This window comes from Engystomops pustulosus, chromosome 3 (genome assembly GCF_040894005.1).
Source record: "Engystomops pustulosus chromosome 3, aEngPut4.maternal, whole genome shotgun sequence".
In the NCBI taxonomy this organism is placed as follows: domain Eukaryota; kingdom Metazoa; phylum Chordata; class Amphibia; order Anura; family Leptodactylidae; genus Engystomops; species Engystomops pustulosus.
In genome coordinates this window covers 22,249,310-22,272,785 of record NC_092413.1, presented here as the reverse complement: position 1 = coordinate 22,272,785, position 23,476 = coordinate 22,249,310, and the positions used below count along the sequence as shown (strand labels likewise).

The following is a 23,476-nucleotide window of genomic DNA, read 5'->3' as shown; positions in this document are numbered from 1 at the left end:
CTGCGAAAGGGAACAACATTTTATAATATTTCTATATATTCCTTCAAAATTCTTTCTATATAAACCCTGAAAGCTGCAAATAAAGAAGTCATGGGGGTGGAAAAGAGCTGGCCTCTTGGCATGAATTACCCCATAAGTATATTATCCTAAACTACCTTGGCCAGACTTGTGATGACGTTCCTGGCCTGTTGGACATCAATCAAGCAAAGAGAAAACATCCCAAAATGAATATTCTTTGATTCTATTGATCCTGTCACTGTCCTGGATGACAGTTCAGTGACAGGTAAGTGAGCCCAGATGCTGACCAATCAAAGTCATGCATGATAAACCTTCCACACACGGATTGTGGTAATCTTCTATTTATGGCCTCCTTCCTTCTAAAATCAACTTTTTAAATTAGGCTAATGCACCAGAGATGCTCTGGTGCTCTTTATCACAGTCCCCCCATGCTGTGGCTTCACGGGCTATTACACTGTGCAGGAGCATGACTCCTAACACCCCCCCCCCCGCACCCTTAGCACTTCCCCTATTTGTGCCTGAGTGCCTGATATAATCTCACTGCAGGAGGGTTAGTGCTTTTGCACTGTGTAACAACCTATGAAGATAGAGCTCTAAAATTATGCTAATGAGCCTGAAGGGCTCTGGGGCGTTACCAGAGCCCTTCAGACTCATTAGCATAATTGTTAAAGTTCATTTTGGAAGACAGGAGGCCATGGATAACAAATATAAGAAGATTACCACAGTCACGGTGCCTGGATCTATGAGTAAGTGTCCCTGATTCATCATGATGGTAGATTTTTGTTTGTGACTTCTCATATGAATAGGTCATCAAAACTTTCGGAGCCGAATGCTCACCCAATAAAAACTAAATTAAGAGTTAAAATGAATTTTGCCATCATGGATATACAACTGATCAAAAAAGTTAACCTCGATGGAGCGATATCTTTTTCAACCTATCATAGATGTACATGAATATACAATATGAATGTATCTAGCAACGAGAAGGGACAATGAAAGGGAAGGAGTGAAAGAACAAAACACAATGGAAGAGGTGTTCTGAAATCTGATGACATGTATATCTGCCCTTGAAAAAGAGGAAAAAAAAAAGAGACAAAACAAACAAACAAAAAAACTCCATATCCACCGTAAATCGCATGAATGCAAAAATCCGTGAAATGGGGAAGGTCAAACCGATGCAACGCGGCTTACAATTTATTTATATTTTTTTTGCAATAATCTAAACATCAAATACATAATAAGACTATTGTGAGAGAAAAAAATAAAAAAAGTTTAAAGGGAATTTATGATTGGTAAGGCTCAAGGTTTTTGGCCCCTGTCAGCTGTTATCTGAACAAGTTGACCTTGTAAGGATCATTATACTCGGGGAGAAATACAGATTACAATCATTATGTATACAAAAATCCATTTTATTATTTAACGTAAGACATATCTCGCATTCAAAATGCGTTCTGGCTCCATTAAATCTGGTATTTGGGTATTCATGGACAGATATCACAATAGAGAGAATCAATCTGTAAAGGTATGAAAGGAATAAGGCAGAAGTAAATAGAAAGAAAGATAAAAAAACAAACAATTTTGGTTAGAAGTCTAACAAACTAGTTTACGGCCATATCACGTCTAAGATAACGAAAATCATCAATTGGGTGTAACTCATGAAAGGAAATAAACCACAAAAAAAAAAAAGGCTACAAATACTCACATCTGCTCCTCTTCACCTAATCCCAATGCGATCGTTAGTCTTGACTGGGATCACCTAGAAAAGAAAATAATTAGCAGCCCGAAGTGCAGGGAAAAGATGTCCAGTGCTCAGGGCTGCTAATTATGCACAACCATGTACCTCCCTCTCCCATGCTGGGAGCATGAGAGAACGAGGAGACGTCACGTAAGAGGCGTGAATTTATCATTTCTCAGGAACCTCTTATTAGGACACCTCTACAATCAGTAAACTTATGTTAGAAGTCCTTTAAAGATATTTTGAAAAAAAATAGTTTATAGTTGGAAACAGGAGGTCCATAAAATAATAAAACATAACCTACTTCTAACAACATCCCCTGACTATGTTGACCTCACCGTACACCAACACCCAAGCAGTTGAGTGCCGCAGGGGCAGTAGCCAGTGATTGGCTGAGCAGGCCACTCACAGTAATTGTTTAAAATTACACCTATGACAACAAAATTAACTAAAAAGAGTACCTCAAGCTATGTATAAAAGCCCTCTTCTGTAAGATAGTGCTGAGGGCCAGCAATAGGTGAGTACAGCAAAAGACCTACACAAACATGAATGTCCCACAGAATAAGACAAAAAAAATCCAACTGTGATGTTCTTACGGTGTTAAGTAGAAAGTACTGGTAAAATCTTGGTGAAGCTAGTCCGATGTCCATTGACCGAGGTATAATACGAGCCACGTAGGATGGAAGAGCCCCAGTCAGTGCGTTTCGAAATGAACTCCCAGTATTTCCTCAGGTGCTGACAATGTGCTTAGATTATCAGGGTACAGGGTTTAGCTACACTATTATTTAGCTTCTGAACAGTCTACTAGTATCTGACACATAGAAAAAAAGAGATGAGAGATGATGAGATCCAGGAGATGGATATAAAACACAATGACACTCTCAGCTCTGCTAACGCACTTATAACACACACAGAGTCAACTCCGTTATAGGTCTTCCTCCCCTGGATAAAGATCTTATCTGTAGCTAGTAGAGTAAGTCTCTGCACACTGTTGCCTGCCGGCAGGAAGTGCCTGGGCTGTGGGGAGGGGTAAAAGGCCGAAAGACCTGCATTGTCGGATGTGTTTCAAAACAAACTGCCAGTATTTCCTGTGGTGTCAGGAGACACCCAGGAAATGGAGATCACCATAACAGGGAGGGAAGGGAGGGGATTGGGAAACTTTCAAAATACATTTAATTTTTACTGTTCTGTAAAGTCCATTTACAGAATTTTAATATCCTATTATCTAAATAGATAAAATAAAAAAACAAAACAAAAAGACAACGTGAAGCTCAGAGTTTACGGTAATGAGCTAGTTTTCATGAGTTGGGTTCGTAAGGGCACGGAATTTTCTTTGATGCAAAAAAAAAAAATTACAAACACAATGATTGTGCTTAATGTCTGCGCCGAGGCGAGTTCAGTACGTCTGTCCCTTTCAATGAATGTGATATTTTAAGCTGAATGACAACATTTATAATTGTTACAGAACCGACGGGAGTCTGAATGAATAAATGGTACAAAACATCAAGCCATTCCACCTGTAAACTAAACATGACGACCACTCGAGAGACAAATCCGTTAATTAAAAAGCGTGATTACCTGTATTTTAATGTGAATGGAAAGCTTGAGCAACTAACAATGATTCTAGTTTCAGTAAAATCGCTCCATAATGCTCTCTCGTTAGACGCACAATGAGCTACGAGAGCAAAACATTCACTCTCGGAAAAGGCTGACGGCGCTCTTTAGCTATTTGGCACCATTCAAGTGACAGCTTAGAACTCTTGGGGGAAAAAAAAAAAGAAAGACAAAACATTGAGAAAGAAAAGTTATTGTCTTTGGAAGATTACCGCGAATAAGAGGCGACAACAAGACGAGTTAACGGGTTACATAAAGATGTAAAAGAGATGTAAAAAAAACATGATAACATTGTACATGAAGAGGACTCTATGCAGTTCTGTACTGGGGGTGGTTTACCATCAAAATATGTAGCTTCACATGCTGTTACACTGTGCAGGAGAACATTTCCCCTCCCTCCTGCTCCCTCTGCACTTCCCCCCTCCCTCTCCCTGATTTAATGGTAACGCACTGCGACTGTGGTACTCTTCTTATATTTGTCCATGTCCTCCATCCTTCTAAAACAGGGGTCAGGAACCTTTCTGGCCGAGAGGGCCATGAACGCCACATATTTTAAAATGTTATTCCGGAAGAGCCGTACCATGTGCACATGCCCCCCAGTAGAAAGGTAGTCCCAGTGTCACAGGTGCCCCTGCAATCTAGGTCTTGGATCCCAGGCACACCGGTGCCCCTCTCTGTGGCGGCGCCCCTTTCCGAGCTCACTCAACTCACCACTTGCTGTCTCCTGTCCCGGCTGACCAGCGTGTGTGCAGATAGGTAGCCATAGCACATGTCCACAGTATATAGGGAGCAACAGCACATGCCCCAAGTAGACAGGTAGCCACAGCACATGCCCCCAGTATATAGGTATCCGCAGCACATACTCCCGTTAGATAGGTAGCCACAGCACATAATCCCAGTAGAAAGGTAGCCACAGCACATACTCCCAGTAGAAAGGTAGCCCCAGCACATACTCCCAGTAGAAAGGTAGCCCCAGCACATACTCCAAGTTGATAGGTAGCCACAGCACATTCCCCCAGTAGATAGGTAGCCACAGCCCATGCCCTCCAGTATATATGTAGCCACAGCACATACCCCCCAGTATATAGGCATCCGCAGCACATACTCCCGTTAGATAGGTAGCCACAGCACATACTCCCAGTAGAAAGGTAGCCACAGCACATACTCCTAGTAGGTAAGTAACCCCAACACATACTCCAGGTTGATAGGTAGCCACAGCACATTCCCCTAGTAGATAGGTAGCCACAGCACATGCCCCCTAGTAGATAGGTAGTCACAGCAAAAAAAAAAAAAAGAATATTCACTTACTAGCGCTCCCTTCTCTTTGACCCAGGCTTAGAAGATGGCGCCTGGGTCGTACAAAGGAAGCAGGCAGCGGTGAAATCACTGCCTGTGTCCAGTGATCAGTCTAAGAGACACACAGCAGTCATCACTATTTATTAAAGATCTGTCTGAGAGCCAGATGCAGCCAGCAGAAGAGCCATATCTGGCTCCCGAGCCATAGGTTCCCTACCTCTGTTCTAAAATCAACTTTTAAAATTATGCTTATAAGCCAGAAGTGCTCTGGGGGGCGTTACAGGACATTTTCCCTTCCCACTGCTGAGGGAGCAGGGAGGAGGGAGAGACATGTTCCTTCACAGTATAAAAACCTGCGAAGCTGTAGCACTAAGATGCTCAGGTAAAACCCTGACAACAATGGGTCTTTAGCATAATGTTAAAAGTTGATTTTAGAAAAAAAAGAGGCCAACAAATATAAGAAGATTACCACAGTCATGGTGCCTGGTTCAATGAGTAATGTCCCTGGTTTATCATGATGGAAGATTTCCTTTAAAGAGTTTCCCAAACTAAAGCATTAAGAATATATCAGTGCAATAGGTCCCCAATATTTGACCAATGAGCACCCCACAGTTTCGCTATGAATGGAAGAAGAAATCAGACAGCGCCATCTTCTGTGTGGTGGACAAACCAGGTAACTACAAATAGGAGCTAAGCTGCAGTGGCAAGTTTAAAGGGAATTTCCCATGAAAGAAAGTTCTCAAATTTTAATCCCCTAGTGAGGTTTGCACAATACACATCATTTTTAACCCCTTACTTTACAATTTTACTCTGTTTTATTGCTGTTTTAGCTCCTATCATTCAGTGATGGTCAGTGCAAGATTAGAGTGTGGGCAGAGACTCTCTAAGCAGACACTTATGATTCCTCTGTGCTACGAGATGCTGTGTTCTGACAATGTGCTTAGATTATCAGGGTACAGGTTTTATCTACACTTTTATTTAGTTTCTGAACATTCACTAGTATCTGACACATAGAAAAAGAGAGGAGACAGATCAGAGATGAACTATATGCCGCTCCCTCCCCTGGATGAATATCTTATCTGTCTGCAGCTAGTAGAGTAGGTCTCTGCGCACTGCACACAGCAGAAGTGCCTGTGTCTGAGCTGATCTTGTAATACAGGGGGGAGGAGCAGGAGGCTGAGAGCATTGCTGTGCGCAGACAAGAGAAGCTACTCATGAGAAGAATCCAACCATAGTCCGAAGATTCATGGTCGGATCCAGGGCAACCAAATTGTATACACCAGGACTGATAGAGACAGGTTGTAATTAGATCTATGAAATGCTGTATTTTTGTTAATAACAGCGAATTAGAGAATTTTTTTTTTGTTATGCTGAGTATATTTAAGCAACTTGTCTTTGTGGGAATAACCCTTTATCATTCTCTTCCCTTTCGGTTCTCTATTAATCACAGCTGAGCTATGGGGGGGTACCCGTTATTGGACCCTCACTAATTTGATATTGATGACCTATACTTAGGAAAGGTCATCAATATTGACAGCCTGAAAAACCCCCTATTATAATACAGCAGCATCTGGAGAGGCTTATGCGCCAGAATAAAATCAAAGCCATCCAGGGACCGGCATAGAGTTCATAGATTTGCATGAAACTTGCTTTTATAAGGGATTATGAACTGCCCCCCTTGGCTCCACTGATGCTACAAGGTTTGTCTGTATATGTCATTTGAAAGAAAAAAGAAGAAACGCGGCCACTCACCATAAAAACTTCTTCTTTATTTTGTCTTCATATAAAAAGTACGGTGGCACAGGCAAGACAGGATAGGGGTGGGAGCAGGGGGTAACACAAGGCGACAGCCGTTTCGCGCCGTCCGGCGCTTTCTCTAGCCTCCATGAAGTGGCGTCCACACCTGATACTTAACTAACAGGTAGGGCGTCACTTCCTTGTAGCCTAGCAACCAAAGACGCTCTTGGTCAAGAGCGTAGAAACACTATGTTCATAAAGAGCATTGTGCAAAACGAGCTAAAAACAATTGCATTAGCGGAGAAATCGAGTTTTCCTATATGACAGGTATAGGAGAATACTAAATAGACCATGTTTATGTTAAGCTAAGGAATATATGGTGTCGACATATCAAGAAGGTATGCAAATTTCTTTCACGTTTTTTTCCCAACGAATGTGACTAAACTACAAAACAGTATAGACCATAGCACAGGATAGCATAAACATATACGACATTTGTTAGATTACAGAAAAACTCCCATGTCGTTTTTATCATTAAGACCTAGGGGGCCCATCGCATTGGTTCTCATGATCCACCGTGCCTCCCTTCTCAAAAGGTCCCAGTGGCGATCCCCGCCATTAGGTGGTACTGGTACGTATTCTATACAGCCAAAACGGAGTGTTTGTGTACTGCCTCCATGTATTTTGTTCATGTGCTCAATGAGTCTTGGAGCGCCCTTTCCACTTTTTACTGAGTAACAATGTTCGCTAAATCTAATGTACAGGGGGCGTATTGTTTTTCCTATGTAGAAAAGCCCACATGGACAAATGATCACATAAACCACGAATTTTGATTTGCAGGAGAAAAACTGACGTAATGGTATGTCAATGCCACCCAAACAAAGGTACTTGGCTCTTATGTTTTGATCGCAATATCTGCACTGGCCACATTTAAAATTGCCAGTAGGGGTCATTTTGTTTAACCAATTGTCCCTAGAGGGTGGTAAGCGGCTGCGTACCAGTATATCTTTTATGCTTTTACTTCGTCTGAAGGAGATGAGGGGAGGTGCTACGGTGAGTTCCCTCAGTAGGGGATCTTCAGCCAACATATACCAGTTTTTGTATATAGTATTTTTAATCTTTTGGGCTGTGGGGCTGTAATTGAACGTGAAAGTAAAACGTTTTGAGTTATGCTGCTTTCTCCTAAAGTGCTTGGGGTGTAGCAAATTCTCACGTTTAAGAGTTGCTGCGTCATCTCAAGCCAATACATCACTACACCCATATATTGCTGCAAAGTGTCCTAGATAGTGCCCCTTCTTACTCCTCTTTCCGTTTGTCTGTATATGTGATTTACCGCTAGAAACTCAATGAATTGAGGAAGTGCCTGTCATGTACCAAGTCTGTATTTTAGGATTCATTTATAAAGATTCTTATTCCTATTTTTATTGTATTATTCATTTATTTAGAATATTGTTTATTGCAACAATGTGATTGGTGAGTGTGCCGAGATCCCCACTGATCACGATAACAGGGGTCCAATTCTCACAAACAGATGTAGTGGAAGGTCGACCATGCATCCTGCTGAGCACAGTTCTCTAGTATCTCCGACAGCACTGTGCCAAGCAATTCCCCAGTACTCCCATAAGCAATGAAAGGAGAAGCAGGATGTATTCTACACTTGGTGCTCCCTTCATTAAAAAGACCAGGACCTCTTCTCTCTGGGTTAGTGTATAGGGGATAACAATATGGTTCAACCCCTTTTACTTATGTAAACAACTTTTATGTTGGGTAAGAGAACAAACTGGAAACATAGAAAGTGGGTCCTGAGACTAAACCCATTCAGGCTGTCCCTGCCTACTTTCCCTTACCTACCCTAGGCGGTAGGTAGATTACTAGTCAATGTTCCGGACCTGCTCAAACATGCAAACATGGAGACAAAAACAGGACAATAAAAACAGAGGAAATCTCGCTAAATATGGGTCAAAACCAAGAGGACAATGCAATACAAAATTACTAGGCAAAACAGATAGCTGGAAATGTGAACATGGTGTAAGCTACTTGTAGATTCAGTACAGATACAGGCAGTAAATATCACACAGCTGAAGCATAACATCTTTAACATGTAAAAAAAATTTGCCTGTATGTGGCTCCAACAGCGGAGACCCTAACAGATGCTTAGAGAGGGGGTCCCATTCTTACTTATAGATGGAGCTGAATGTCGAGCATGCATCCTGCCGCTCCATTCAACACCAAGGATGCATAAGAAATTTCAGAGCACAGCGCTTGGGTATCTCCAGCATTCTCTCTCCAGGCAATAGGCATCATATAACCGTAGCATAGCTTCTTCAACATGCAATATTTCAATGATTGCGGCCACATTTTATGTACAGTTAAATTATAGAGGTACAGCAGGGTGGATTTGTAGAATTCCTAACATCTGTGAAAAATTTTAACTTTATATTCTCTGTAACCATAATACAGTAATATAATAAACAGTCTGAAACTGATCAAATATCAAACAATGGAGACCTGAAGCCACGGAGTAGCACAGGCCGTGGCGTGTCTGCTGCAGGGACGAGTGCTGTGCCTGCAGCTCCCCCTGCTGCCTTCAGCCCTACGAAGCAGGTGACAGTCACACATAGGGACAGGTACAAATCTCTAAGTCTAAAGATTTCCGAAAACCTGAGGAAAGATTTGTAATATAAACGTGTGAAGTGATTGTGTCGCCAAAATCGTTTATTTCTACTGATTTTTTATCAACATTGGTGGATTTTTCCTCCTCTGTAGTTGTTCCACTTTACGGTCGAAAAATTTAAAAGGGAACCTCTCAGGGCGATGAGGACTAAACAACACACAGGTCCTTATGGACCAGGAGTCCTCGATCACTCCTCTCGGTGTCCATAATTAGAATAAAGAAAACAAAAGTCTACACATCCCTCAATCCCAAGCTCCGTAGGCCTGCACAATGCTTCAAAGAAACCAGCGTAGTACATCCTCTGCTCATATGCTGGAGGTACGGCGCATGTACAATGAAGCCGGGGTGGACTACGTCAGATTCGCTGAATAATAACACAGGTGCAGGAAGCATAAGAGAACAGTCAGCTTTCTAGCACCCAGTCGCAGAGGTACAGTGCAAGTGTCACTGCTTAAATCTGCCTCCTCCTGCCAGTATAATCGTTCCCCAAACTTTGCTGGCCATCGCTGGGGGGGAGGGGGGGGGGAGATACATGAAATAGTGAGAGGATCACACAGTCTGAGACTGGTAAAAAAAAAATTCACCATGGAAGTGAGAGGGACAGGGAAAGGACTTCCTGTTTGCTCAGCTCAAGATTTGAAGAGACACTGAGATGTCAATCAAAAAAAGAAGGCGGGGTTCACTGGCAGCCATGGAGAAAACGTGACTCCTCTCTTCAGAAGTTGACTCAGGTCTACTCATTTGCATATCCGAGAAATGGCTGTAATTTAGGTACAGAGTCTCAGTGCTAGAAAATTTTAGTAGATATGGGGAGTTGTTTTAGTGTCTCAAATTGCCCTGATAGTTTGTAAAATTGGAAAGAGAACCTAAGTAGGAGCTGAGCTGTAGTACCCACACATGGTCTCTACGCACCAGATAAAGTACTGTATAGCTTCCCGTAGTCTGTCTGAAACAAGTCTTGATTGCGAGGCCCCCACTGATTTATGGCTCCATATATGGCAGTGATGGCTAACCTATGGCACTGGTGCCAGAGGTGGCACTCAGAGCCCTTTCTGTGGGCACTCAGGCCATCACCAGAGATGACTCCAGGTATCTTCCTGCAGTCCCAGACAGCCCAGGACTTGCTGTGCACAGAGGTATATTAAAGTGACAGCTCTACCTGGGACTATTTTCTGCTTTATTGGTGTCCTCAGGGGCTGGTATCAATGAAAACTGTGACAGAGAAGGGAGTATAAATTACATTTCTGTGTTGGTCTTTTTTGTAGTTTGGGCACTCGGCCTCTAAAAGGTTTGCCATCACTGATATATGGTATAGCTTCTGGCGTCAGGACAAACCAGGAATAAATTACAGGCAGTCCCCAGGTTACGAACACGATAAGGTTATAAACGTTAGTTCTTAAGATGAATTTGTATGCAAGTCGGAACTGTATATTTTATGATTGTAACCCCAGTCAAATTTTTTTTGGTCTCTGTAATAATTGGATTTTAAAATGTTGGATTGTCATAAGAACCAGGATTAACACTAAAGCTTCATTACAGACACCTGGGATAACTGTTATAGATGTTTATTGTAGCCCAAGGCTAAAGTACAGTAAAATACCAACATCCAGAGGTCCGTTTATAACTAGGGGTCATCTGTACATCGGGTGTTCTTAAGTGGGGATCGCCCATATTGGAACATCTGTACCCCAGATGAACCGTGCATACGCCCCGCTGCTCTATTTACCTCTATGGTGCCGACAGAGATAGCCGAGCTGTATTTACCTTTCTATGCAAGTTCCATACGCAGTGAATGGAGCTACTAGGGGACCCCCGTTTTCATGATCAGTGCGAGGGGGGGCATTACCGTAACCCCTCTATGCTGTTACAGGCTATGACATTGTCTCCCTCAGTTTCTCAGAAATACCCCTCTGCCTTTGCATGCTGAAAATAGTAGGAGGGGGAAGTACTCCTTCACAGTGTAACAGCATTTGAAGCTTCCGCATGGAGGTGCTCTGGTAACACCCAGGAATCCAGGCTCAGGAAAAAAAATTGTAAAAGATGATTTTAGAAAGAAGGAGGCCATGAATAACAAATGTAAGATGATAACCACAGTCACGGGGGCCTGGATCTAGAGCCCCTCATCTTATCCTGATGGATTTTTATGGTATTACCTATCAGGGTCACAGTACAAGTTACGTACAAGATAGGTTCTTTAGGTTTGCACTTGAGATGGAACAGGTATATTTTATAATTGTAATTCCGGGCTGAATTTTTTTTTGACCCGGGGACAATTGGATTTTCAAAATTTATTGCGGTCATGGGACCAAGGATTATTAATAAAGCTTGTCAATATCCGTCAGCTCAATAGAGATGAATGGAACAGAACGGACATTCACGGCCATCTGCTCCATTCATCTCCAGGAGTGACGAAGAGTCTGACGGAATTACCTCAGACCAGGTCGGACCCTCCAATCTTGTGATCGGCCCTAACCTGTTTGGTGGGAAAACCCCATTAAATCGGGGACTGCCTTTCTATGGCAGATAACACAGAGTCAGCATTTTTCCGTCTCGGCAGATGACCCCCCCTAGCTATTATTTTTGCCACATCACCCTCTCAGATTTCTCCTGTCATCATCCTCTCATCTTCTCACAGAGAGGAATTCCCCCAGTTTGGAGATTGGCGGTTATAGAGAAGACATATTTATCCAAAGCTTCGCACATCTGCCTCTTATGTGACCTCGGAGATAAATATGCCATTCATAAAGCTTTTTGCCCCCCGGCCATACAAATTGTTTGAGTGTATTCAGTTCCCGGCTTTAGCTTCTCATTCCATAAGGCTTTTCTGCGGCCTAATCTATGTCAATGCACCAGATGCCTTACACTCAGAGCCGCAAAACCTGTCACAACGTATGCAGATCATTCATAATTCCTCAACAAAAACACTGCGAATTATACAAATCCACCGCGCCGGGAAAAAAAAACAATTAAATATCAGAAAATTATCACGGCTAAAAAATTTTTTTTACACTTTTTGTCATGCAAATCTGCGTGACTAGAAAACAATGGCGGGGATTTAGAGATAGAATGGGGAGAGGACTTACACACGTTCCCAGTGTTGTCAAAACTCGTCAGCAGATCAGAGACGTTTATCGCTCCGCTGTTTTGCCTGAAATTGAAAAAAAAATCTGTCAAAAATAGAGATAGATTTGTTTTTTTTTTATTTTTGCTTTTATATTCAGGAGTTACAAAAGAAAATCTGTTATTTATTTTATTAAAAAAATGTGTCTCATCCTCCACAACCATTAATATTGAATTCACACATCGATATTCTGCTCAGGAATTAAAGGGGTTGGCCACTTTACCTCATGTTTTTTGTAATGTGTGTGTGAGTGTGGGGGGAGGGTTGGGCAGGATATGAGGTAATTTACCAATATACATCTAGTAATAGTTCTGCTCCGCTTTCTTGATATGTAAAGTGAAGCCTCCTATCTTTTACCTCATCAGCCGGACATTCCTGACCATAAAATGGCCGCAGATGGAGGGTCATGTGATCTCTAGCTGTCCAGGAACAATCGACCTACCATGACCCTCCATCTGCGACCATTTTATGAACAGGAATGTCCGGCTGATGAGGTAAAAGACAGGAGGCTTCACTTTATGTATCAAAAAAGCGGAGCACAACAATCAATAGATGTATATTGGTAAATTACTTCATATCCTGTCCCCTCACACTAGTGCACACATCACAAAAAACATGAAGTGACCAATCTCTTTAATACGAGCAGAATATCTATGTGTGAATTGAATATTAATTACCTAGTATCCTGCATCCCCCCACACTTAGGCTACATTCACATACACGTATGGGGGACGTATATATGGCCGACATATATACGGTGTATATACGTCCCCCATAGCAGGCAATGGGCGCATGGCTACTGTTCCATACCCGGGAACATGTCCTATCTTTCCCCGTAATACGGCGCCGTGCGCCATGCATCGCTATGGAGATGGGAGGGGGTGAGCGGCTCTCCTCCTCTCCCGGGCGCCGATGTGTGCCCGCTGTACTACGTTACGGCGGGCACACGTTGGTGTGAATGTAGCCTTACACATTACAAAAAACATGAGGTAAAGTGGACAACTCACAACCCAGACTTTGTACCCTCAAATAGTGATGCAAAAGATTAAAATGAATTTATTTGCCGCTTGCCCTCCTCTCGAATCTCTCTCGAATAAGTCTTAAATTAATATGGATAGGATTTACAAAGATATTGAATAACATCATAGTCTATGGAGAGGGGAGGGGGAAGTGTGAGCAAGAGATATAAGAGAAACCTGTACATACAGAGATTGAAGGAATAAAAGAGTACAATTTCTATCTCATCCTAAGGCTGCATTCACACTTCAAACCCAAACTTGGCTTATACTCGAGTAAAAAAATATATATGAAAACTCACCTTTCTGGCTTCCCCCGCTGCTGGCTATTTACTGGGGCAAGGGGCTGGCTATATACTGGGGGATATGGGCTGGCAGGATATAAACTGGAGGGCAGGTGCTGGCTTCATATTATAGGGCAGGGTCCGACAGGCTATATACTAGGGAGGCTGTGACCAATGCATTTCCCACCCTCGGCTTATACTCGAGTCAATAGGTTTTCCCAAGTTTTTGTGATAAAATTAGGGGCCTCGGCTTATACTTGGATCGGCTTATACTCGAGTATTTACGGTATATATAATTCTTTATTTATATAGCGCACACAGATTACGCAGAGCTGCACAAAGCATGACAAATCGGTTCCTGTCCCCAAGAGGCTCACAATCTAATCAACCTACCGTATTTTTCAGACTATAAGGCGCGCAGAATTATAAGGCTCACCATCAATAAATGCCTGCTAAAACGTCTAGGTTCATATATAAGGCGCACCGGATTATAAGGCGCACCTGATTATAATGATGAATGACCAGCAGTTGGCAGACCTGTGCACATTTCAAGGCAGCTGTTGCCTGTAAGTACGGTTCATATATAAGGTGCACTGGACTATATCCGAAAAATACGGTAGCAGTAAGCTTTGGAGTGTGGGAGGAAACCGGAGGACACCCACACAAACACAGAGAGAACATACAAACTCTTTGCAGATGTTGACCTGGGTGGGACTAGAAGCCAGGACTGCAAAGCAGAAGTGTTACCCACTGAGCCACTGTGCTGCTCTGTTGTATATAACCCTTCCAATGAGTCAAATAGAGAGTTATGCAGCAGATTTGGTTTTAGAATATAAGTGTAGTCTGTGTCGAGGTGGAGAATAGAAAATGTCTTACCCAAAGTGTTTTATTCTTTGTACTTCTCTACATTGTACTTTATGATCCTGCTGATCGGTGAATTCGTTTTGGCACAGATTCTACTCTTCTTTCAGTGGTGTAAGGGGGACCACATAGCAGCTAGTTTCCCCAGAAAACTTAGAATTAGAGAAAAAAAGCTTACAGAGGCTGCAGAAAATCAAAGATGAGAGTCATAAAAGGGGCTGATCTAGTGTTATTTGTCATGTAGTGGTTTATACAAAGTTTGTTGAAGGTTAGTAACCAATTTCTTAGCGTGGCCACAACCCCTCCATTACGGAAATCCCTGCTGTCACACTGGCCGGGCAAAGTCCCTGACACATCAGCTTTAAGCCGGAGTAATTTCTCTGATTGCTTTTCCAACAGGACTCCATTCACCTGGTAAACAGCAATCTCTCCGGGCACGTCGCTCTCCCTTGAGAAGCTTAAGGTCTTAAGTTTATTTGTGGCCTCTCTATGGCTCCTTGCAAATCAAGCGCAGAGTTTTAGTGACCTGGGAATTATTTCAATACATCCTCAAATCTCACTGCTTTCCCAAATCGCCAGAAAGAAAAAAAATCTGAGCTAATCTTGGTGTCACGAAGAGCGAGCGGACGGGCTTAGCAATGTGAGGAGAGGAGCGTCGGGGCTCGATTATCAGGTTTAGCCACTAGAGGGGGGAAGAGAGACAACACAGCACAAGATTCTTACGTTGTATCTACCGGTAGAATCCAAATTCCGAAGTGCCGATGATTCAACGTTCGACGTTCCCCCCATAGGAACAAAAGTTACAAGCAACCACATACTGAAAGCAAAGGATAAACAGGGCTCAGATGTTCTGCAGCAGTCAGGTATATCACAAATGTAGTAAAATACCTGAGGTGGCCATAAGTCACAGTATTGTTATTTGAAGTTCTGAGGTGCAGGGATGCCAGAAGACTAATACCTCATCTTTATGAGAAGACGTTTAAAGGAAATCGACCATCAAAATCCATCATGATAAACCAGGGACATTACTCATAGATCCAGGCACCGTGACTGTGGTAATCTTCTTATATTTGTTATCAATGATCTCCTTCCTTCTAAAATCAACTTTTAAAATTATGCTAATGAGCCAGAAGGGCTACCCTAGCCCCTCTGCTCCAGCTTTACAGGCTGTTACACTGTATCACCCTCCCCCCTGCTCCCTGAGAACCAAGATTACAGCAGGAAGTGCTGAGGAATCAGGGGGGGAGAATGAGGCAGTGTAAGCCTGTATAGCTAGAGCGCAGAGTGGCTAGGCTAGCCATTACGGCTCATTAGCATAATTAACAAATAAGAAGATTACCACAGTCACGGTGCCTGGATCTATGAGCAAGTCCCTGGTTTATCATGATGGATTTTGATGATAGACCACTCACACTTACATGTCGGCGTCTTCTCACTGTCTCTAGAACTGTCCCATGTATTTAATTAAAAAGAGGTTTTAAAAATATGCAAATGAGGCTGAGGGTCACATCTTCGAAGCACCTCTGGGCCATCTTTTAGATTCTTTACTCCTCCACTCATTTTAGGCTGGGTCCAGACCCAGTTTTTTTCCCATACGTTGTAAGTCACATTGGGGGGATTCGCACATGTCCTTACAACATACGGCACCGATGTATCCCACTGTATACTTATGCAGTGTGATATGTTGCCCAGTGACTCTTCCTCCCACTTGTATGTAGGGAAAGGAGTGAATGACGGCAGCAGCCAATCACCGGCTGTACGGGGTGTTTCCCTAGTGATGTCACTAACCTTATATGGACAGCGACATCACCGACGTCCTCCCTCCTGCTCAGCAGAGGCTGGGGGACATTGCATCCGCTCCCCATAGGCTTCTGTTGTCTTTGCTGAGCATATTATGTGGCTCAGTGGGAGGGAGCAGGATGGAAAGGAGTAGCTTGCTGCGTCTTTCCGTCCTGTCTTTTTGACAGGATAAGTCATATACTCAGCGGACAGAGGAAGCAACTGTAAATGGGTATCTGTCAATGGGTACGCTGAGAGTATGCCAAAAGGAGGTGTGAACCCGCCAAAGAGCTGGTGACATCGCCAGCTAATGGCAAACCTTGCGCATGCATGGTAGTAGCTCTCTTTCGCGACTTACAGACGACCCATAGCAATTGTCACTGAGACAAAAAAAACACATGGGGCTTATTTACTAAGGGTCCGCGGATCGCAGTGACTGCGATACCGGACTGTTCATGGTATTTGGGATTTGCGCCGCTGTGACAGGTATTTAGAAGGGGATTGTGTCACGCGATCGGATTTTGGCGCAGCTCCACTGGCATTCATGCGACAGAAATTGGGGAGGGTGGGGTCCGTCCAATGATCCGACTGAGCGCATAATTTAAGATTAAAGTCGCAAGTCATGCACTTACATGCACCAGGAAGAAGAAGGTGAACTCTGTCGGACCTGAGCGGGGAAGCGACACATGCAGGATATCGGGTGCACGATCTTAGTGAATTGCGCACAGTGCATTGTCTATGTCCGATTGCCTATCCTAAGGATGTGTCACCATTATTTCAGTCCCGAAATATCCCTTTAAATGCTTAACTCCATTAAGTGCCACATGTTCTAAAGACCTGGAGCTTCACAACCCGTGATAATTCCTGAACATCTCGTTCTCAGACCAACTGAATAGGGAATTGTGTATCGGAATAAAAAAAAAAACGTTGCGCCATCGGTTAAGTTTCTATCGGTCATTGAGTCGCGGCAAATACCGCATTTAATATAATGATTTCCTATTGAACGGAACAATCCGAGCCTATTACAGTTATGTGTATTATTGACAATCTAATGTGTACGATGTCAAAGGAGACATTGTCGGCATTATCCTGTCATAGGCAGCGCGAGCCGAAACCGTATGAAATGATACAATTCGCCTCCGGTATATACATCTGTTACCATGACAACTGCTGAATGTCTACCCGGTATGATGCACTTAACCTAAGACTCATCTTTGGAGTGTAATAAATGCTCTCAGGGTCATGGAAAAGAAAGGTTTCAATGCGGGGAATAGATTTCAGGAGAAAAAAAAAAAAAAAAAACTGATCTGAGGTCACACATTCGGCAACGCGACTTCAGAAAGTAGAATGGTACAATACATTGTTCTCTGTAATTCAACGCAAAATACAATTTTCTTTTTTTAAGGTCACAAAGTATTATAAAGTTGATAGGTGTCTGTCACCTTAAAGCTGAAAGAACCCAGGCTGAAAAACTGTATTCAGTGATGAGAGTCATTCATTCCTTTGATAGATCTTCTTTTAAAGGGAATGTATCACCGATTTTTTATTTATTTAATTTTTTTTTTTAATAAGCGGAATGGCAAAATATATCACCTTTTTTCTCATCTGCTTTGGTTTCCAGAAATTAATTCTCATTTTTGTAAATTATTATCATGTGCGGCCATCTTGACTGAAGTCTAGTAACAGCATTTAGGGATACGCTTTACGGCAGTCTCATGGCCATAGACGGTAATATACTAGAGCCGACCCTCTGATGTCTATGGGGTTGACTAATGGACTAGGTACAGGAAAACCCCATGGCCCTCTAACCGCTAATATGGGAGTGGTTATCATGAAGGGGGCAGGCATACAGTAAAGACTTCAAGGTCCCCTCCATACACCGGAGGCCAGCAGGACATGGCACATCACAGAAACTATAGAGCCCTACTTTTGTACTTAACTCGTGGTTTATGTTGGCTACACAGAAACTTTATCAGGGTAATTATCATATGGGAGACCATATTAGGGTTTTATACTTACCCTAGTAAAGATTTGTATTAGGCTGTACTCACATGAACGTATGCCCAGCGAGCATACATTCGTCGTGATGGAGGAGGGGTGACCCCTTCCCACTCCATAGCGATGCATGGCGCACGGCAACGTAACATGGGGAAAGATAGGACATGTCCCAGTGTATGGAGCGGTATTATGCCGCATGTGTGAGTCACCGTATTGCTCCGTACGGCCATGGGGGACGTATGTACGGCCGCAAGTTTGCAGCTTTACAAACGTCCCACGACAGTCGTGTGAATGCAGCCTTAGTTACCGACCCCTTTAAAGAGAACCTTTTACCACCTCACACATGTGGAGATGAACATACCTTGCTGTAGGGGCTACTACACAGATTATGGGGTACGTTTCATTTTCTTTCTAGCCCCCAAGGTTTCTGAGATATTAGTCGCAGTATCTGAACACTATAATCCTCTGCACTGTCAGAGAGGAGGAGTCGGGAGGGGTATTTGTTGATAATTTTCTCTGACAAGTATACGATTATCATAACACATGCCCCCTCCTCTGTTCCAGCATCTCCTAACAGTGCAGAGGATTACAATGGTCAGATACTGGGACTGATATTTCAGCAGCCGTAAGGGCTAGAAAGAAAATTCAAAGTGTTGATGGGGGAGGTGGTGAAAGCTCCACTTTAAGGAAAATAATTTCTAACTTACAGTTTATAAGGTGTCATATCATAAGGAAAAAGGCCAAACTCCTTTTTGTATTTTAAGTCTTTAAATTAAATTCAAAAACTAACAATGGCTGGAAAGGTAGAAGGAAGAAGGTAGACAAATAATTTCTTTTCGGGAACCATCAGTCACCACAATGGCAGATGAATGGCAGCTAATAAATGGATACCTTATACAAACTTCATATTCGGGATAGAAGATGCTTGTATACTTCAGCCAGGTATGCTCATCATCATCCTCATCATCTTCATCGGTTTTTTCTCCTTTTGATAATTCAGTAATTGAGAAAAGTTGAAATGAATTAAATCTTCTTACGGAAACTTTCTTTAGGTTTTCTGTATCCAGACACTTCCTTCGTAGCGCCTACAATACAAAGGTAACATGTGATTAGTGGAGGGCTCTGTAACATGTTGTGAGGATTTATACCAACCAAGTGGGAGGAGCCAAGGAAGTGACCTACCGTGATCTATGCTGAAACCTGTACCATTTCCTTGCAGCGCCTCCACAGGGGAAACTAAGTGTTACAATGGGGCATATTTATCAGGACCTCTGCGCAACGCCAGTGGCGCAGAGGCCCTGAAATAATAGCAAATGCTAGCTTATTGCTAGCTTTTGCTATTAATTGCCCTGATCCGCCACCTTCACGCCAGTGGAGCGTGAAGGGAGAGCGCGGCCGGCCGGGAGTGGGCCGGCGCAGGGCGTTACCACGCCTGCGCACTTGCTGCTGCCAGCGACAGAAGCCTCTTGATGTATCGGGCTGCAAACTTGCAACGGCGGGGCTATGAGCGCCAGCATATGATAAATATGCCCCAATGTGTCCATTGTAAGTGAGTTATCTGTCTAATGATAGGACAGGTCCTCCAAAGAGACATTTTTCTTACATGTCTCTACATTCCATTCTATTTACAGCTAGGTCGAATAATGGTGTCCAACAACGTCAGCCATTAAAGCTCACCATCATGACAATTTAAGATCACTTTGCTTAGCATCACCTTGTTGTAGATTAGGGCACGGAGATTCTGTAACTGTCCGTATATAGCCGATTCAAGCTCTGTTTCTTCCAAAAAATAACTTTAAAAAAATGTAAATGGGGTTGAAGTGCTCTGTGGGACGTCACCAGAGCACTTCCGGGTTCACTGCCTGAAACACGCCTCCTATCTAATTCATGGCGCCTTGTACACCATCCAGACCGCCCTTTGCAGCCAGTGAGGTCAACTAGCTTTCTCCAAAGCCTGCGCATGCGTGGTCGGAGTCAAGCTCCCCCTCTGAAGGTACTTCCAAGTAGCGTCTGGCTGCACAATGGAGATCTAAATGCGCATGTGTGAGATTTAGGAGAAAGCCAGGTGATGGCAACGACTTCCAAGGGAGGTCCAAAGGAGAATGGAGGCAGGCATGAAGTGCTCCAGGGGGGAAGGGAGTGCATCACGCAATGAATCTGGAGCACGGAGGAGTTCAGCTAGCATCTAGGACAGTGATGGAAAACCTTTTAGAGGCCGAGTGCCCAAACTACAACACAGACCCGCTTCTTTATCGCAAAGTGCCAACACAGAAATGTAATTTGTGATTTATACTCCCTTCTCTGTCTCAGTTTTCATTGATACCAGCACCTTTAGGACACTTATAAAGTCCTGGGCTGTCTGGGACTGCAGGAATATACCTGGAGTCATGTCTGGTGATGGTCTGGGTGCCCACAGAAAGAGCTCTGAGTGCCATCACTGATTTAGGATAACATGTAAGTAGGAGAATGTTGACAATATTAATTATAATTAAGATTAGTAATGTGTCCCACTGTCTGGGCTACATTCAGTGGGGGCCCCCACCTGATTTTGGGCCCAGAGGCCTCCAACTACCATAATCCTGCCCTGGGTATAAAATGTGACCACTAGTCACTCAAAACAGTCACATCAACATTAAGGCTATTGGATGGGTCATCAATATCACAACTTGGGGGGCGGGGGGGAGTTTGAGGGTGAACACTTGGGACCCTCACTGATCAGTGGATTCTGGTAACCTACAGTGTCGGAATCTGACCAGAAGAACGACTCCCTTCTCTGTCTAGTGGCAGAGTTGTGTTACTGCAGCTCAATTCCTATTAACCTGGACGATAGCTGATGTGCAGTTCCATAGTCGGCCACTACACAGAGAGCGGAGGCTGCAGGATTCAGCTGATCCCCATTGATATGATATCAATAAATGGATAGATTATTGGCAGTAGACTGAAAACATCCATCTTAAGTCTACAATAATATGTCCACCACCAACCTATTAGAGATACAAACAATGTGGGTTTTATTCAGGTTTGTCCATAGCAACCAAAGCCAGTTATTATATTCCATACATTGCAAAAATACATCCGCTTATTCTGTTCTCATATACGATAAGGAGCTACTTTATGGTTTCTTTATCCGAAGCTTCTTAAGAGCGACACAGATAATTCTGTATCATCTCATAAACAATGTAAATGTACATTAAGAGCCCATTATCCCATGAAGAGCGGATGACTATCTGTGGACAGCAGATGTGGCTCATACATTTCTCCTAGATGTCACATCATGTCAGAAGGCAGGACAATGACAAGTGCTTGAACTCCGCAAACAACAGATACTATACAACAGGATTCGCCCTTTCATATCATCAAGAATGTAAGGGAAGATTTTTTTTTTATGGATTGAATAGGAGCACTTTCCAACACTTCTATAGACATTGAATGGAGGGGCAGGTTGCATGCAAGACCTGCTACTCCAGTAATTCGGAGGAACGATATCCCCAGGATAGGAGGTAACAACATGATTGGGGTGGGTAAAGGGGTCAGAAAGCTAATCTCCGCAAAAATCAGATTTTTATCTACCTCAATTCACTGTGTGTTCAGTCTAAACTACTGAAGATGAGTGCTGGATTCAACGTACATGATCATAGAGAGAACTGTGCAGTCATATAATTGTTGCAGAATTCTCCCTATACAATTAAGTGCTTCTATCTAAAATATATGTTGGGAAATAGGAGGAAAGCTTCAGACAACAGACCAACAAGCATTCTCCATGATGGTAGGAAGATCAGTGTATGTAGAGTGGGCAGTCGTCTTTATGGAAGGGAGGCCAAGGCTGAGAGTGGTGACCAGGGAGATTTGATGTGATTTATAAAGTTGCCTGATGGGGCATAAGGAGAAGACTGTGTGAGAGAGGGGCAAGTGGAAGAGTTCAGAGCAGTCTATAAAAAGAGGAGGTACAGTGGATATGGAAAGTATTCAGACCCCTTTAAACATGGGAGCATGGGAGCAATCCCTTAGAGAGAGGGAGCGTAGGGAGAAGAGGTGACGCAATAGAAATGCAATGATACCTCAGCATGTGATCAGCAGGGGAAGCCTTTTTGAGCGTGGCTCAATATGCAATCAGAATACACCATGTGAATGTAGCCTCACTTTCCAGGTTCCACTTTGAAAACCTCCGGCAGTAGGTTGTGCAGATGAAGCCCTATCAGCCATAGCAAGAGAAGTTAGTGGTTCCAAGTCTGATGACTAGAATATTGCAACTTTACAACACCACAAACCAATAAAATTCCCATAAGAAAGCTGGCAGCCCTTGAAAGACAAATGGAAGAGAGGACAGGATAATGCAGAGAATCTCCATGGGTAATTGTTTCAACACTGCAGCTGAAATTGCTTGCCAGTTCAACACTAAACAGCATTTCGACATTGCGTTTGGTTACTGCAGAGTCGGCTTTCAGTCCAAACTGTTCATTAGTGAAAGAATCAAAAGGATAGACTCGCCTTGATGAGGTGCATGTTGTGTGGACAGAAAAGAAGTAGTCTACAGTTCATTTTAGTGATTTTAGCGCCAGATTTATCTGAAATAGTACAGCACAATGGGATTTTTCATTGTAACAGCCAGCTAGCACCGATCATGGGTGTTAGTGTTGTGTGTTTGCTGCAATATGCCCCCATACACCATTGGGCGCATTTACTAAGAACAGTGCAGTTTGTACTATGTGCAGTTGCCTGTGTAGTGTGCAGGGGGCGCCAGATGTAGCATTTCTGCCCCACATTCTTCATGAATCTGGCGCCCCCTGCACTGCTCCGACAGAGTGCAACAACTTTTTTCGGTGCACCAATAACATGTGGCGTGTGACACACTTCTGTCGGACTCTGCATGATAAATGTGATACAAGGTCCAACTGAGCACCGGAGCGCCCCCTTCAGTGCAGAAATTTGTGTCACATGAAGAATAGTGCAGCCGCGACACGAAAGGGTCCCACGTGACACATATGTGGCATAGACACTTCTTACATACATGTTCAAACACATGAAAAAACGTTACAAAGTCCGACAGAAAACTGGCGCAAAGCCCTTAGTAAATGTGCCCTACTGTCTCTATGAAAATCCCTCTTCATAATTTTGTAAAGCTCCATGGCGTATATATAAGTCAAGGGGCATTAAGGGGTTAATATACAGCATGCAACACAATTCTGTCAAATCACAGTATTAATGTGGCGCAAACTCAGACTAAACACTAACACGCTCCTTTAGGTGCACATTTTTTCTGTCTTGTCGGACACAGTGGGGCTCATTCACTAAGGGTCCGCAGACCACGATTCTGTCGGGTTTCCCGAATACTTCTTTTTTGCG

The 23,476-nt window shown here is 43.3% G+C and overlaps 1 protein-coding gene across 4 annotated transcripts in view; it reads right to left on the bottom strand.

The window, feature by feature from the left end:
- The window catches only part of CAMKMT (calmodulin-lysine N-methyltransferase), a 265,839-nt gene that overhangs the window by 240,872 nt on the left and 1,491 nt on the right, over positions 1-23,476 (bottom strand). For all 4 annotated transcript variants that reach the window (XM_072140279.1, XM_072140281.1, XM_072140280.1 and 1 more), the window contains exons 2-3: positions 19,025-19,218; positions 12,158-12,222 (exon numbers count right to left, since the gene is read on the bottom strand). In XM_072140279.1, coding sequence (XP_071996380.1) covers positions 12,158-12,222; positions 19,025-19,218 — 259 coding nt within the window. The remainder of the gene's footprint in view (positions 1-12,157; positions 12,223-19,024; positions 19,219-23,476) is intronic.